We start from the raw sequence: 16,176 nt of genomic DNA, 5'->3' as shown, positions 1-16,176 counted from the left end.
GAAAATGGCCCCTATGAAAAAAACAAAACAATTGGTAACAGGAAGTCTTCTTGGACAGATAAAACCAATGGGCTTCTCAGAATTCTAACATATTTCCATATTGTTAAACCAATATTAGTCCAAGTATGACAGGTTCCTATGAAAGAAAGACAGAGATTGATGAGCTAAGGAAATTCAACCTATCTTTCATATTATTTCTCAAAACTGCAAGAAGACCTCGCATAAGACGCCGCTGACAGGAGTCCTGGGTAATATTTTTGGAAATAAATATAGGGTTTCAAGCCAGCGAATTTATAAGGAATTATTTTTTAAAAAGAAAAGGACCATGCTCAGGAGTGATGAAATAATTCTTTGGAAATGATTTTGACGAAATGTATTTATAGTTTGTACCTACCTACCTACCTACATACATACATACATACATACATACATACATACATACATACATACATACGTACGTACATACATACGTACATACATACATACATACATACAAAAATACCCTGTTGTTGATGTTGAAATTCCAACGAAGAAGCCTTGGATCTAGGTTAGAAACCGGTTCTTTCTATATTGGCAAGAAATCTTGAAATAAACTGGATAATGACATACACATGTATATAGTTGAATGTAGACATACGCGAACACATATAATTAGAGGAAAGGTTAAGCTCTCTACACGTTGAATTTCAAGTCAGAACAAGAAAAATCTTATTACTCTCAAGCACACAATATAGGATCAACCAAATGACTGGAAAGCAAGTAGAAAATATTTATAATTTTATGAGGTTATTATTGCAAAGAGAAATTTGGGTATTACAAAACTTAATACGTGATAACACATAGACATATGCATTCCCATACTTATTCTCAGGTTGTAGCAACTCTTGTTACAAAACTTTGCATTTACAGAAATTGTATAATGTTTGGCCATTTATTTCAAAATACAACCTCGTGAAGACCTATGGGTAATTAAGATAAAATTTAACAACCAAAACGGTCGTTATATATACATAAAATTTATAATTGCATAAAAATTATATTTACAAATAATATAAAACTGGTGAGAGATCTGAATATATCTGTCGCTTGTTTCATTAACATCTCTCTCAATTCTTTGTACATGTTAATTGTTCACAGTCTACTAATTCAATTCTTGCAATTTGTTTATTTCTTTTCAACAAACTTTGTTATTTTTCATTGTATTTAACAATTCTGTTAACACCTGCCCTCATTACATGCTTATTTATTTTTCCCTGCTCTCAACAATCTGGTTGATCATATATTCCAGTGATCTCAATATTCTTGCCAACACTTCTCTTCTCCCCGTTCCCTCTGACCTCCGCACTCCAACATGTTTGTACATGCATCAGTTCAAACGATCTAGGTCTTCCTACCGACTTTAACCATACTGTACTGTCTTCTACACAGGACAGTTCACATACTTCGACTTCATTCCTCCATTTCTTCATTTTATCATTTCTGTTATTGTACCTGTGGTAATAAGATTATCACTCATTTTACCGATTTTGACCATCACTGCTCACTGTTATTTGGGGTAAGTTTCTTGCCTATCACCGTTTTGCCTTCATTTCTTTGCAAATACGTAAAGAGTAGGTGTGCGAAAATGCGTCATAAACGTTGGACGTTAAAGAAAAAAATGATACAGAGGTAAATCTCAGCTACATTGTAAAAATGTTAAAGAATCCAACACTTATAGTGAGAACAATTCTTGTGTGCAATAAACACAAAATTAAGTCAACCGCTCAATCAAAATACTTTTTTAATGCCTAGACATTGATTTTTATAGATATGAAATGATTTTAGAAATGGAAAGACTTTTGAATGCGGGTGTCGATCTAAAGGATGACACTTAAATCCCAGCCTTTATCTTCTAGTGATGAAAATGAACTAATGTAGTTGCAAGTTGACATAAATACCTCTCGGTTCTCACACGCTTTATCTAGTGAGACGTCGATTTGGCACATGAGAGTAGAAAGGCCTGAGCCAGCATTAGGTTGGTTCTCATTTTCAGCTGAGTAGACTAAAGTAGCGTGAAATGATGTGTATTGCTTAAAGACACAAAGCGCCGCCCAGTCCACTAATCAAACCCACCGCCCTGTGATCATCAGCCAACACCCTACCCTAGAGACGACGTACCTGGCTGGACACATACCGATAATCACAACGGGCAATGAAGCAAAAGCTAGCTTATTTTGATAAATTGCGAATGAAGGCGGGTGCAGCTTCGGACATAAACTTTCTGTTTAGTAAAATTTATTTTGAAATATTTAAAAGTTACACCAATTCACGCAGCATTAAAATGACTGGTGAGATTGCCAATGCAAATAGAAAATGATTTCTGAAGAAGGCTGCCCATCAGAACAAGTGTATAATGTTGATCTAACTGAACTTTTCTGGCACTGCATGCTTATAAACACCGGGATTTAAAGCTCCCAAAACTTTCTAGACAATTTTTGTGGGAAGAAATGCTCTTGATGATATGAAATTCAAGCATATACTTGTGTATCAATCCGAAAATCTAAGATAGTAACGGAACTGAATGTTCAGTACAACACACATTGAGTTATCCTTATTAAAAAGTACATATGTATATACGAAGAAGGACTCTGTCCGAAACGTTCGATTTTCCACTCTCCACGAAAAATTCACTCTACTCCTTTTTATGATTTTACTATACAAACGCACACACATGAAATTAATTGTATACAAACCTATAAGGATTCTTCAATTCTTCTGTAACAAAGTTCAAGTTATTCCTGTAAATTATAAAAAAGAAACATAGTTAATTGACAATACACCTTCTTCATGCATTGATTTATTTAATATTTGTAAGCAACACTTTGTGTCATATACTCTTAATGGAAATATGGAATAAACTAATAATTTTCTTATTCCTATTTCAGGAAATTGAAATGTCATTGAAAAGTTTGGTATTATGTATACATCTTACAAATTTATCATTTGGAGTTAAAATATCCACATGGTATATATTATCTTTTAAAACAGCTTTTTTTTATGTTTTTTTTTTTTTGCAACAATCGCTCTTGTAGTTCAGAAGTTCACTTTGCAACCACGTTTATTTCGGTTTCAGTGCTATAGTACGGTACCTTAGCCAAGTGTCTTAAACGGCAGTTCCCGAGCTGACCTCGTGAGAGAACTTTTTAGACGGAAACTGTGTTGAAGCCCATCGTGTATATATATATATATATATATATATATATATATATATATGTGTGTGTGTGTGTGTGTATGCACGCACGCGCCTTTGTGTTTGTCTCTCTACCGTCATCGTAGTTAGCGGTTCGCCCTAAGTGACCGAAAGAAGAACCAGACTTTAAAAATATATTCAGACCGATATGTTCAACTTAACCCTTCAAGGGTATCACTGCAGTCCAGTGACTGAAATAAGTAAAAGATAAAAGAGATAAAAGTTACATAAACAAATTTCCAGTAACATATTATGTATGTGTGCGTCGACCAAGTTGTCTTCCAGATTGCTAAATTTTCGAAAGAAAGATTTTTATATTTGTTCAACTAGGCGTCAGGAAGATCATTCAAATTTAGGTGAATGTCAAAGAACACCGAATGAAATCTAGAGTATAATTGATATTGGTTTTATTAACCTTAACTTAAGAAAGACGAATGTTTTGCAGGTAAGATTCGATGTAAGAAAAACAAAGCAAAAAACACCCAAGTATATATTTATGTCCTGTGGTTATTTATCACGTATATCTTCGCTCTCACATTACAAAAGAAAAGCTATGACTGACGTTATATATTGTCTCGTACGTTAAGATAACGAAAGGACGCTGATAGAAAGGACGTGTGAAATAGATTAAAACATGCTTTGGATGCCAAATTGACTTTTGATTGTTTCGCTATTAAGTTACACACAGACACTATCTGCGTGACAAACAGTAGTTAAGGTGTCAACGTATTTAACACCGGATTCATTATTTACATACATACATACATACATACATACATACATACATACATACACACACAAATAAATGCATAATTACATCTGGGGATATGCCGAGCAATTGTTGATAAACAAAACTGTAATGTCAGAGGTGCGGGAGAACCTAGTTTCATTGTGGCTGGGCTACAATACATGCCTTTGGCACTGTTCCACACTCATGGATGTTAGAAGCCCTTCGACTTGTAAAGTTCCAGTGAGAATAGTCAACACTATAGCTGACCTGATTTTATTAAATACAGGGAGTGAGAGTATTAACTATAATTATAAAAGCGAAATTCTGTTTGTATGCTTGTGACCTCTGTATCACAGTCTACATTTTCTCTACGTAGGCATATCACACCTTTTTGGAATCAGAATGATCCCAGGATTGAAAGTCTGTCCTTCTTTTGGTTGTTGAATATTCAAAATTGGGATCTGGTTTAAAAGCATTTGGGTTGCTATTTCTAGCAGGTAAAGCTTGGCTGATTCACGCCATCTTGCTTGGCGTTTGTCACATGACGTTAAAGATCAAGGGAAAGATAATTGACATTCGCTTCGCTAATTTTACGTTGAGATAAAGACCTTTGGGACAAATTGGCCAACAGTTGGAATTCAAGTTGGAACCGGAACAATAGACTGACTGCATTGCAGAATTCTCATCCGTCCTTAACCTCTGATCAAACACCACCGGAACATATTGTCATTATAGACATATTATAGCCATGCTATCTAGCTCTCTTTAGTTTTGAACCGCAGGCCTAATTAGTCCACCGTGGGAGCTAGCTGAAAAGCCCGCACGGAGTGCAGCTTTTAAGCAAGTCACTGATAAAATACAGAATCGCAGAGGTATATTCCAAGGAGACAACCTCTCTATGATGTTGCTTACACTTTCTGTAAACCAATTGTTATTCATGTTAAGGAAGTGTCAAGGAAACAGTGATATTAAATAACATACTGTTTCTTTGCGGATGACATGAAACTGTATTCCAAGAATATGAATGAGATCAAAAAGCGCCTTGACCTGATTACAACATTTTCAAAGAAAATAGGGTTTGAGTTTGGTCAAGATAAATGTTGCTATAAGGTTGGGAAAAAAGGGGAGACTGTAAACCAGAATAACAACATCTCCATCAACAACAATACTATTTCTCCAATATCTGATTAAGAATATTACAGGTACATAGATGTATACGAAAACAATAATGTATGATTAATTGTCCCTATGTGTATTCTAGTGAATATCTTTTTTTTTTCTGTTTGATAGAGAGATAAAGTGGATGCATGTTTGTTGACGCCACTTTGGTGCATATTATTAAAATTTCATTGGTTTTCGAAACAAACGAGCTGGCACATGGTTGAATCTGAATAATGATAGCATGACACTAACTAATTCCTCTAAAACACGCACAGAAACGTTTGCTCAAACTAAAAACAGAAAGAAAGGAGAAGAAGAGAAGAAGTTTTCAAAGCAGACGTTGAACCTGATACGTCAATAATTTTTTTATATCTTTCCAGTCATCAAGTTCATCGTAATCCACTACTAAGATACTTCAGACTTGAAAAACCTCTTTAACGGGTCAAACCACTTTATAATGTTTTGCTCAGCCAGTATATCTGCTCATAATCTTGAATGCAGCTGGCCAGAGAAGGAGTTTCTTCATAGCTGCTTAGCCTGTTAGAAAAAAAAAGACACACACACACACACGCATATATATATATATATATTATATATATATATATATATATATATATATATATATATATATATATATATATATATAATATATATATATATATCTATATATATATATATATATATATAATATATATATATTTATATCCTTCTTCCTTTCTTCCTGAGCGCCCAATAATACTTTATTTGTTCCACATCCTCGCGTTGTTGTCTTTTTGTTTTCTTGTTTGGATTAACTTTATATATATATATATATATATATATATATATATATATATATATATATGGATAGATAGATAGGTAGATAGATAGGTAGGTAGACAGATAGATAGATAGATAGATAGATAGATAGATAGATAGATAGATAGATAGATAGATAGATAGATAGATATAGATCTGTAAATAATAATAACATAATTATACATACATACATACATACATACATACATACATACATACATATATATACACACATATATATGTGTGTGTATGGAGGCGCAATGGTTCATTGGTCAGGGCAGTGGACTCTAGGTCAAAGGATCGCGGTTTCGATCCTCAGACCTGGCGTTGTGAGTGTATGATGAGCGAAACACCTAAAGCTCCACGTCGCTCGGCAGGGTTTGGTGGCGAATCCTGCTGTAATCTTTCACCACAACTTTCTCTCACTCTTTCTTCATGTTTCTGTTGTACCAGTATTTCAAAGACCCAGCCTTGTCGCACTCTGTTTCATGCTGAATCTCCGCGAGAACTACATTAAGGGTACCCGTATCTGTGGAGTGCTCAGCCACTTGCATGTTAATTTCACAAGCAGGCTGTTCTGTTGATCGGATCAACTGGAATCCTTGTCGCCGTAACCGACTGAGTACCACGATATATTTATGAGTATATACATTTGTGTGTGTGTGCGTGTATGTATATATATATATATATATATATATATATATATATATATATATATATATATATGTATATGTATATTTATATATATATAAATACATACATATACCTTTTATCTTTTGCTTGTTTCAGACTGCGCCTATGCTGAAACACCACCTAGTTTAGTCAAGCAAATCGACTGCAGTACTTATTCTAAATTCTGGTACGTATTCTGTTGAGTTCCTTTTGCCGAAGCGCTATGTTATGCGGAGTCTAAACAAACCAAAGCCGGTTGTTAAGCCGCGCAGTGATGGGGGGAAAACACAAATACCCTCTGTTTCTGTCCAACAAATTTATTCACGGGGTATTTGAGGACCTTGAGCTCCTGTAGCGGACACTTCCCAGGGTGCCACACAGTAGAGCTGAACCCGAAACAGTTACAAAGCGAGCTTCTTAATCACACAGCCACGCCTGCGCCTATAAGAGCGTCACCAACTGTTTTAACACTAATGTATGACTCCATATCGTCATGTTAAATGTGTGTGTGTGTGTGCTTTTTTGCGTCTGTATTTGTCCCTACACACAGACATGTCCCTACACACACACACGAATCATGGGTATTTCCTTGGTGGACAGAGTCTCTAACATTGAAGTGCTTCGCAGAGCCGAAATGCCCGGGATCAAAGCCCTCATCATGGAGGCCCAGCTCCGGTGGGTCGGACATATAGTCCGAATGGACGACGCGCGTCGACCAAAGATGATCTACTTGTCTGAGCTGGCTTTTGGAGCAAGAAACCCTGGAAGGCCACTGAGGCGAGACAAGGACAGCCTGAAAACTTCTCTTGAGCCCTGGGAATCGCTTGCCTCAGACTGCGACGTCTGGTGTCCAGCTGTCCAAAAGGGTATTAGGCTGTTCGAGGAAAAGCACCTCAAGAGCCCGGACCAGAAGTGACAAGCCCGAAAAGAGAGAACCCCCAACCCTACTTCTGCTGTTACGTGCCCAACATGTGGCCGCGTCTGCGCGTCCGCCTTTGGGTTCCGCTCCCACCTCCGGCGTCACTGACGTCACTGTCGAACCCCGACAGACTTCCATTATATATTATTTGTCCCTGCATCATCGCTTAATAGGTGTTGGTGTGTTTACGTCCCCGTTACTTAGCGGTTTGGCAAAGAGACCAACAGAAGAAGTACTAAGCTTAAAGATAAGTACTGGAGTCGAATTGCTCGACAAAAACACTTCGATGCGGTGCTCCAGCATGGCCGCAGTCAAATGAGTGAAACAAGTAAAAAAAATTACAATTTTTAATCCTTTGCCTTGTTCAAAGCTTTTCCTTAAGCTTATCTAGAATGCTTGTTTTTAGACTTTTAGTTAACCCTTGTGTCCAGTTTATGATTAATATAACGTTTTCCTTTCATAAATTCCAAGTTACTCAGGTACTCTTTTACTCTTTTACTTGTTTCAGTCATTTGACTGTGGTCATGCTGGAGGACCGCCTTTAGTCGAGCAAATCGACCCCAGGACTTATTCTTTGTAAGCCTAGTACTTATTCTATCGATCTCTTTTGCCGAACCACTAAGTTACGGACGTAAACACACCAGCATCGGTTTTCAAGCGATGTTGGGGGGACAAACACAGACGCACAAACCTAAACACACACACACACATACACACACACGCACACACATATATATATATATATATATATATATATATATAAGACGGGCTTCTTTCAGTTTCCGTCTACCAAATCAACTCACAAAGCTTCGGTCAGCCCGAGGTTATAGTAGGAGACACTTGCCCAAGGTGCCACGCATTGGGACTGAACCAAGAATCATGTGGTTGGTAAGCAACCTACTTACCACAGAGCCACTCCTGCGGTAGTTGAAAAACATTGAGTGCGTGTTTCGCACATGATGCATGGGCGCCAGGTAAATACGTCCCGTATATCAAATATGATATGAAGGCGTGTGGCGTAGTGGTTAGGTTGTTGAACTCGTCGTCGTAAGATTGTGGATTCACTTCCTGGATCGGGCGACGCATTGAGTTCTTGAGCAAAACACTCTTCGTTTCACGTTGCTCCAATCCACTCAGCTGGCAAAAATGAGTTGTACCTGCGACAGACCAGCGTCTCGTCCAGATGGGGGAATTTATACGCCACGGAAACCGGGAAACCGTCCCTATGAGTTTATATGACTCGGGAAGGACGTTTATCCTATCGTTTTATCGAACGTGATACACAGGACAGGCAAAGTACAATTGCTACAAATAAATGGGTAAAGAAAACGATGTGGATATAGATAGCTGTTGTTGGTTACTTCCAGGTTGAAGACCTCGGCTAACTAGCTAACCAGCTCCTGATCATTTAGGTTCTATCCACGATTATCTTATTCTTTTCTAAGGTACGACTTTGCATTTTAGTTAAAATCAAGGTGTAACGTGCAAATGGTTGCTGTGGTGCTTAATCTCAGAACGGTCCTAGTCGAGCGAGCTGTGAATATACCAATGGTATTCTAGCCGTGAGTATACGTATTTTAGAGATTTCTATGGTTACTCTGTTCAATATGTCTCTTTCTTGTTAAAACCAGTTGGGTATTATAACGTGGTAACATGGCTGTAATTTCTAGCAGTCGGCTGACAGCATAAATGGTTAATGGTTGACTCGCGAAGCAGGTGGCATATCTGCGGGTGAATTTTCGATAATGTCAATTCTGCTTAACACTGAAGAAAAGTAGTATTTTGTATAGAATATAAGTTAAAGCTTGTTAGGATTTTCACTTTTATAGATTACAACGTGAGTTTGAAAGTTACCCGCTATCTCTCTTTCTCTCTCTACTTAATAACACATAAATCACTGAAATAGCAAATGTTGGTGAGAAAATACAGCAATTATAATTTGAAATTCGTTCTTATAAGCTTGCGTTTTTTCATTCATTTATTAATCTTGTTTGGTGCGAAAGTTGTCGCAACATTTAATCCACATCAATAAAATATCAGGACTTCCAGCAAGTAGCTGTAGCTAGTTTTTCTTTTTTTAATGACATTGTAATTCTTTAATTCTGTTTTTCTTTTTCAATAGTTGTCATCATTGAATTGCAGCCAAGCTAGTGTACTATCATCAGGGGTTTTAGTCGAGCATTTAAACTCAGTATTTAATTCACTTCAGTTTGGTACTAATTTTATCGTTATCTATTTGCCGAACAGCTAATGTTGTGAATCATAGAGAGACACAACATACATAAACATTTACACCAACGTTTACCCCCAAAATTACACACACACACACACAAACACACACACTCAGACACGTATATAGACATACACACATATATAGACACAAGCACACATATATAGACACAAGCACACACATATAGACACACGCACACATATATGGACACACATACACACACACGCGCGCACGTGTGTGTATCTGTAGGCATACATATATAAAGAGAACGATAAAATAACTCTCAGACTTTAAAAAATGAGGGCGATTTGTCGAACTAAATTCCTTCAAAAAGCTACCCCAAAATGGTTGCAGTCCAATGACTGAAACAAATAAAATATAAAAGATAACAGAGGAGCAAAGCTGATATGAATGTTAGTTCATTTTTTTCCAATTTAGGGCATAAAAAGTAGTTGCTAATACCATTAGATATTTCGTCTGATGTTTTTGCGATTCTACCTCACGACATATATAAACGGGAAAAAATTGTTTCTTAATTTATATTTTGTTTGAAAATTATCTTCCCTGTATTTAGCACTGATATTAGCCACTAGGTTTCTCGTTTTCATTCTCAAACTACAATACATATTTCAATTTATAAATGGAAGGACACACTAGGTAACATATTTCTAGATATACAAAACGACAGAGTGGTTAAGAGGGGAATGTTTTTTGATCGTAGGTTTACTCAATCAGTATAGAACAATTCCAACATATTTCCTTCTAAAGATCCAAAACAAAATTGACCTGTGCATAGATTTCTTGAACTACCTGTTCTCGTCATCGACAAGAGATAGATTTTTCTTCTTAAACTGTGTTATGGATTTTTTTACAGCTAGCCTTTAACTGTATAGTATGCTTTTAATTGACTAAAAATTTTGTCTTTCTTCGCAGTCAGTGATATCCATGAAAAGATGATTAACCATAGATAGATCAGCGAATTAAAAAAAAATATGATCTTTTTATAACAGTAGTGATGATAATGAAATAACTATTACAAGCAGATATCAAAACACGACTGCATACTTTACTGACAAGCAGCTTACCTCTATAAAGTATCCTCAGTAACTGAAAACACTGAAATTATTGTGTATACGCGATCTATCTACATACAGCACGAATTTTAAGTAGCAGTCCGCTTCCAAGTGTAAGATTAATGGACAATAATTGATTGCATTAGGAATGCGCGAACACTCTTGCGAAAGACCTTTGTGATTCGAGTGCAGATAAAGACAGAAATTTATATTGAATATAACCTAAAAATGTTCCTGTTATGAAAACGAATGATTAATAAACAAGTGCTGTTATTATAAGATTAAAGTGACTTGTAAAAATAAGCGAATTCAATGACCACTAAAATGGAACTTTATTAACGGGAATAGGTATATAAAGAATTAATTAGCATGTCTACTTTCAAAGAAGTTACGAAACCGCGTTTCTAATAGCTACGCATTCAAATGGCTCCTTTTGATCGATGCATAAAATTCAGTTCTGGAATCATGAACAAAGAACAAAAAAGCTATTGATATTCAGTGACATGATTAAAAGTCACTCTACTATAGAGATGGGAAATAATCAGATGATTACTTTCTAGGTACGGTAAATTGAACAGTCAGGTTTAGATTATGGTATATGAGACATAGACAAATGAGTTCGTATAATTGTAGTGGAGCCGAGATAGTAATCGGATAAGCAGCTAAATCATAGATAACCTGCTTAGAAAAAGACTGCGCACATATTTTGAATAAAGCTCAAACAGTTGGATGACACAATTGTAATTTTATTTTGATTCTTATACATAATTAAAGAACAAATTGTTAAGATTTTAAACGCCTAAGAGTAATGCTACAAGAAAGAACACGTCTGATTATTGCAAAATTGTTGAGCTGGTATTAGATTCACAGTTTCAAACCATTGACAGTAAGAAACAATGTACAAAGTAAAAGTCAATTATGGTGGAATCCGACTGATTATAAAATAATAAGATAAATCAATTGCAATATACCAAAGGGTGAAATGTATGCAGGAGTCAAGAAGTCACTTTTACTACCCGGTAAAGCTTCCCGTTTAAACTTTTCATTTCCTCTACAAGACTAACAACTTTCAGAAAAGGTTGTTGATAGAAAACCTTCACATCGATCTTTCCTTACACTTTTCGACCATCTTTCTTTGTCAGAAATCCATGTAAACAAAATTATGAACACTTACCAGCCATCGAAAGACCACAATCCATTGTAAAATGCCAATGCAACTATTGACGGGTCAGTGATAGTATCTTCAAATCCTTCCATAATGTACTCTGTACTTCCTGGGAACGAAATTAAATAAAGAAAACAATAAGTTGGATAATCATTTATTAGACGACTACTTAAAAATATTCATAATGGAAACATTGGCTATGTTTGTGCTAGCAGATAGTATTATGGACATGATAATAATGCGTAGAGAGCTCAGATTATATATATATATATATATATAAATATATAAATATGTGTGTGTACGTGTGCGTAGGTCTCTCTCTATATATACACACACACACAGACTCAAAATACGCAAACACGTGTGCACACACGCACACACACACACACACACACACACACACACACACACACACACACACACACACACACACACACACATAAACACACACACACAAGGGTTGGACAAAATAATGGAAACACCTAGCATCATAGCCTCATAATTTTGAAATATCTATAAAACAATCAAAAGCTTGTTTATTTTCATGTTTTTTTATTTATTACTTTTGTGGTTTAATATGTTTTGCTAAAATTGCTGTTTCTTTTCAGATATCATCAGAAAAAGGTAATTAAAATTCATTAAGATGACAGGTCTATCGAACTTTCAAAGATGTCAAATTGTTGGTGCTTGTATGGCAGGCTAACGTAACGAAAACAGCTGAAATATTTGGCGTATCAAGAAGTACAGTTTCGAAAGTAATGACAGACTTTGAGAAAGAGGGAAAAACCTCCTCATCGAAAGAAAACTCCGGAAGAAAACACAACTTTCAGATAGGGACCGTCGGGCCCTTACGCAAATTGTTAGAAAGGATCACAAAAGTACAGCTCCCAAAATTACTGCAGAGCGTAATGATCACCCCGAAAACCCAGTTTTCACAAAAACTGTTCACCGGGAGCGGAACAAAGCTGGATTTCACGGGATGATTACAAGCAGAAAACCACTACTTTCAAAAACAAACGTTGCAAACGTTAGAGTGGAGTAAATACCTACAGAATTGGTCCCTAGAGCAGTGGAAGAATGTTATTTTCTCGGACGAGTTATCCTTTACCTTATATCCGACCACCAGCCGAGACGGCCAAAAGAAGCATTTGACCCAGACTGTCTTCTTCCAACTGTTAAATATGGAGGAGGATCTGTGATGATCTTGGGGGCTATACCTTGGAAATCCGCCGGCCCAATGGTTTCCCTTCATGGCAGAATTAATAGTCAAGGCTATTTAATCATTTTATCTGATTAAATTCATCCTATGGTTTCGGAACTGTTTCCGCAGGGCAACGCAATCTTTCAGGATGATTACGCACTGATTCACACAGCTAAAGTTGTTACTGAATGGCACGAGGAACATTTTATCTGCAGTTGAACATCTTTTCTGGCCACCACAGTCCACAGATCTCAATATTATTGAACATTTATGGTGCATTTTAGAAAAACAAGTAAGGAGTCGATATCCTCCACCATGATCACTACAAGAACTGAAGAATGGACAAAATCCCTTTGGAAACAATTCAAACTTTGTACGAGTCCATACCTCGTAGAATTCAAGTTGTAATTACTGCCAAAGGCGGACCTACCCCATATCAAAATAAATTTGTTTGGAATTTTAAGGTGTTTCCGTTATTTTGTCCAACCCCTCTATGTATATATTACTTCCGGTCATTTCAGCCACGTACCCACACGTGCTTTTCTTGGACATTCTTGCTTCTCCGGATTTTCTCCTCTCCTCTTTGTGTCGAAGACCCATGCTCGAAATGTTATATACCCACTCTTTTTTCCATCTTATACTGAACGCCTTGTGTACATCCTTTTGACTTTTGTTTAGTTATTTTTATTTTTCGAATTGCCTATATATAGAGATATATATGAGCTCAACACAATTGTCTATATTTAAAGATATATATATAAACTCAACACGTTTGGTAAGAATTACATTCAAATTTCAATATCAGTTTAACTCCATGTGACTTACAGTATCGTAGGTGTACAAAATGGGCCCATCTCATCAGATAACCAGATCAGAGTGTTCTCCTAATATCTAATATGTATGTATGTAAGAATGTATGTATGTATGTATGTATGTATGTATGTATGTATGTATGTATGTACACATATACATCTCTCTCTCTATATATATACGTACATACATACACACCTGCAAGTGCTCACACAAACGGAAAAACACAAACGCGCACACACATACGCACATACATACATACATACATACATACATACACATACATACATACATACATACATACATACATACATACATACATACATTCATACATGCATGCATGCATACGTACTTGTATTAATTTGTTTAATCAAAGAGCTGAAGCGATAATGGTCCAAATAAGTTGGCCAATCAGCCAAACGGAAAATATAGAGAAGTGAATTCCTTTCTAATTAATTATAGATGAGGAAAAGAGCCTTTCCCGGCTACTTGTGTAAATGAAACTTTGAAAAACTATCTTAAGGTCGTAACTGAAGAGCAGTTAATGAATGTACTGAAACTTGCTAATTTAATTCACAACTTGATGTGCAAATTTGCATAGTTGTATTAATTTGAAACCGTTAACAAAATTATAAATATTCCACCAACACAGCTTGAAATTAAAATAGTTCAATATTTAGTTTTTATATTGTACTGACAGATTACTAATTTCGAATGAATGCATATTAAAAAAATATTTATTCACTCACGGCAACACATTGACTGTAATTAGACACTTAGAAACAAACTTAGCAAAATCTGAAACTGCAATAAATTCGATGCTTTTCGTATGGTATCGAGAATTTTTTTCCTACTATTGGTACAAGACCAGAAATTTTAGTGGAGGTAGCAAGTCGATTACATCGACCCACTACTCAACTGGGACTCGTTTTATCTACCCAGAAAGGATGAAAAGCAAAGCTGATCTGGGCAGAATTTAAGCTTCAAACGTAAGCATTTTTTCTGGCGCGTTAACGATTCTTTTCTACTCTAGGTATAAGGCCTGAAACTTTTGGGGAGTGGCGAGGTGGGAGTTGATTAGATCGACCCTAGTACGCAACTGGTACTTAATTTATCGACCCTGAAAGGATGAAAGGCAAATTCGACATCGGCAAAATTTGAACTCAGAACATAAAGACAGATGAAATACCGCTACGCATTTCGCCCGGCGCGTTAACGATTCTGCCAACTCGCTGCTTTTGGTATTGAGAAACTTGAGATATATTTCATGAGATACACTTTATGAAGAAGACAATACGTTCCAAATAATCTCATCGGATGATTGTTAAATGAGGTCAAGTTAGACAGTATATATTTATGGAAAATTCTGGAACACATAGGAAATAGAGGCTGTGGATTTTGCTTCGCAACATTGTTAGCGACAAAAAAAAAGTTAAAATGTGTTTTTATTGAACAAGAAAGCCTTTAAGCTATTATTTCCAGCGAAAAAATGAATTATGTTTTGTTTTCCAAAAAACAGTTTACATTTTACATAAGTAATCTAGCTTTGTACTACAGAACTCTTATTTGGAAATCGGTTGGTGTATTTTTGGAAGATGGTATACTTTTCAATGGAGAAGGAGTGCAGGGTATGTGAGACTGGGTGAGGGAGAAAGGTTGTCTTGGGTCTAGTGAAATAATTAGAATGCTTGGAACAGAGTGAACTTGGCTAAAGCTACACAAGGGACAATTGGTAATGTTAGTCTGTTTGATAAAGTCTAGTTGCATAAGATTACAATTGAGAGTATTGGTTTGACTGATTACAACGGCACCGACTTAACTGGTAGTTTGTCTTTTGATTAAACTCAGAATGAGGCTTAATCGATACTGTCGGTAATTAAAAACTAAATGCAACAAAACATTTTATCCGATGTTATAACGATTCTAGCATCCCCCTTTTGTGTCGTAACAATAAAGATGAAAATGGTAACGAACTGGCAAAGTCGTCAGAGCGTTGAATAGAATGCCTCGTGGTATTTGTCTCTACCCTCTGCGCTCTGAGTTCATATCTCACTTTGCTTTCATCTTTTGGGATCGATAAAAAGATTACCAGTCTAGGGCAGTGGATTAGCGGGACTTTTAGAAGATCCGGTCAGATGCAGTATGGTACCTATTTCAGTTCAGGGCTTTCTGGCTGCAACTTCTGCGA

General features: G+C 36.2%; 1 protein-coding gene across 1 annotated transcript in view; it reads right to left on the bottom strand.

Moving 5' to 3' along the window:
• Positions 1 to 16,176, bottom strand: part of LOC115213467 (b(0,+)-type amino acid transporter 1) — a 188,890-nt gene that overhangs the window by 73,310 nt on the left and 99,404 nt on the right. Inside the window, exons 5-6 of the mRNA XM_029782452.2 lie at positions 11,987 to 12,086; positions 2,733 to 2,777 (exon numbers count right to left, since the gene is read on the bottom strand). Coding sequence (XP_029638312.1) covers positions 2,733 to 2,777; positions 11,987 to 12,086 — 145 coding nt within the window. The remainder of the gene's footprint in view (positions 1 to 2,732; positions 2,778 to 11,986; positions 12,087 to 16,176) is intronic.

The sequence above is a fragment of the Octopus sinensis genome, linkage group LG6 (genome assembly GCF_006345805.1).
Source record: "Octopus sinensis linkage group LG6, ASM634580v1, whole genome shotgun sequence".
NCBI lineage: Eukaryota > Metazoa > Mollusca > Cephalopoda > Octopoda > Octopodidae > Octopus > Octopus sinensis.
The sequence above is the reverse complement of the archived record's forward strand: the minus strand, read 5'-3'. Positions and strand labels throughout refer to the sequence as shown.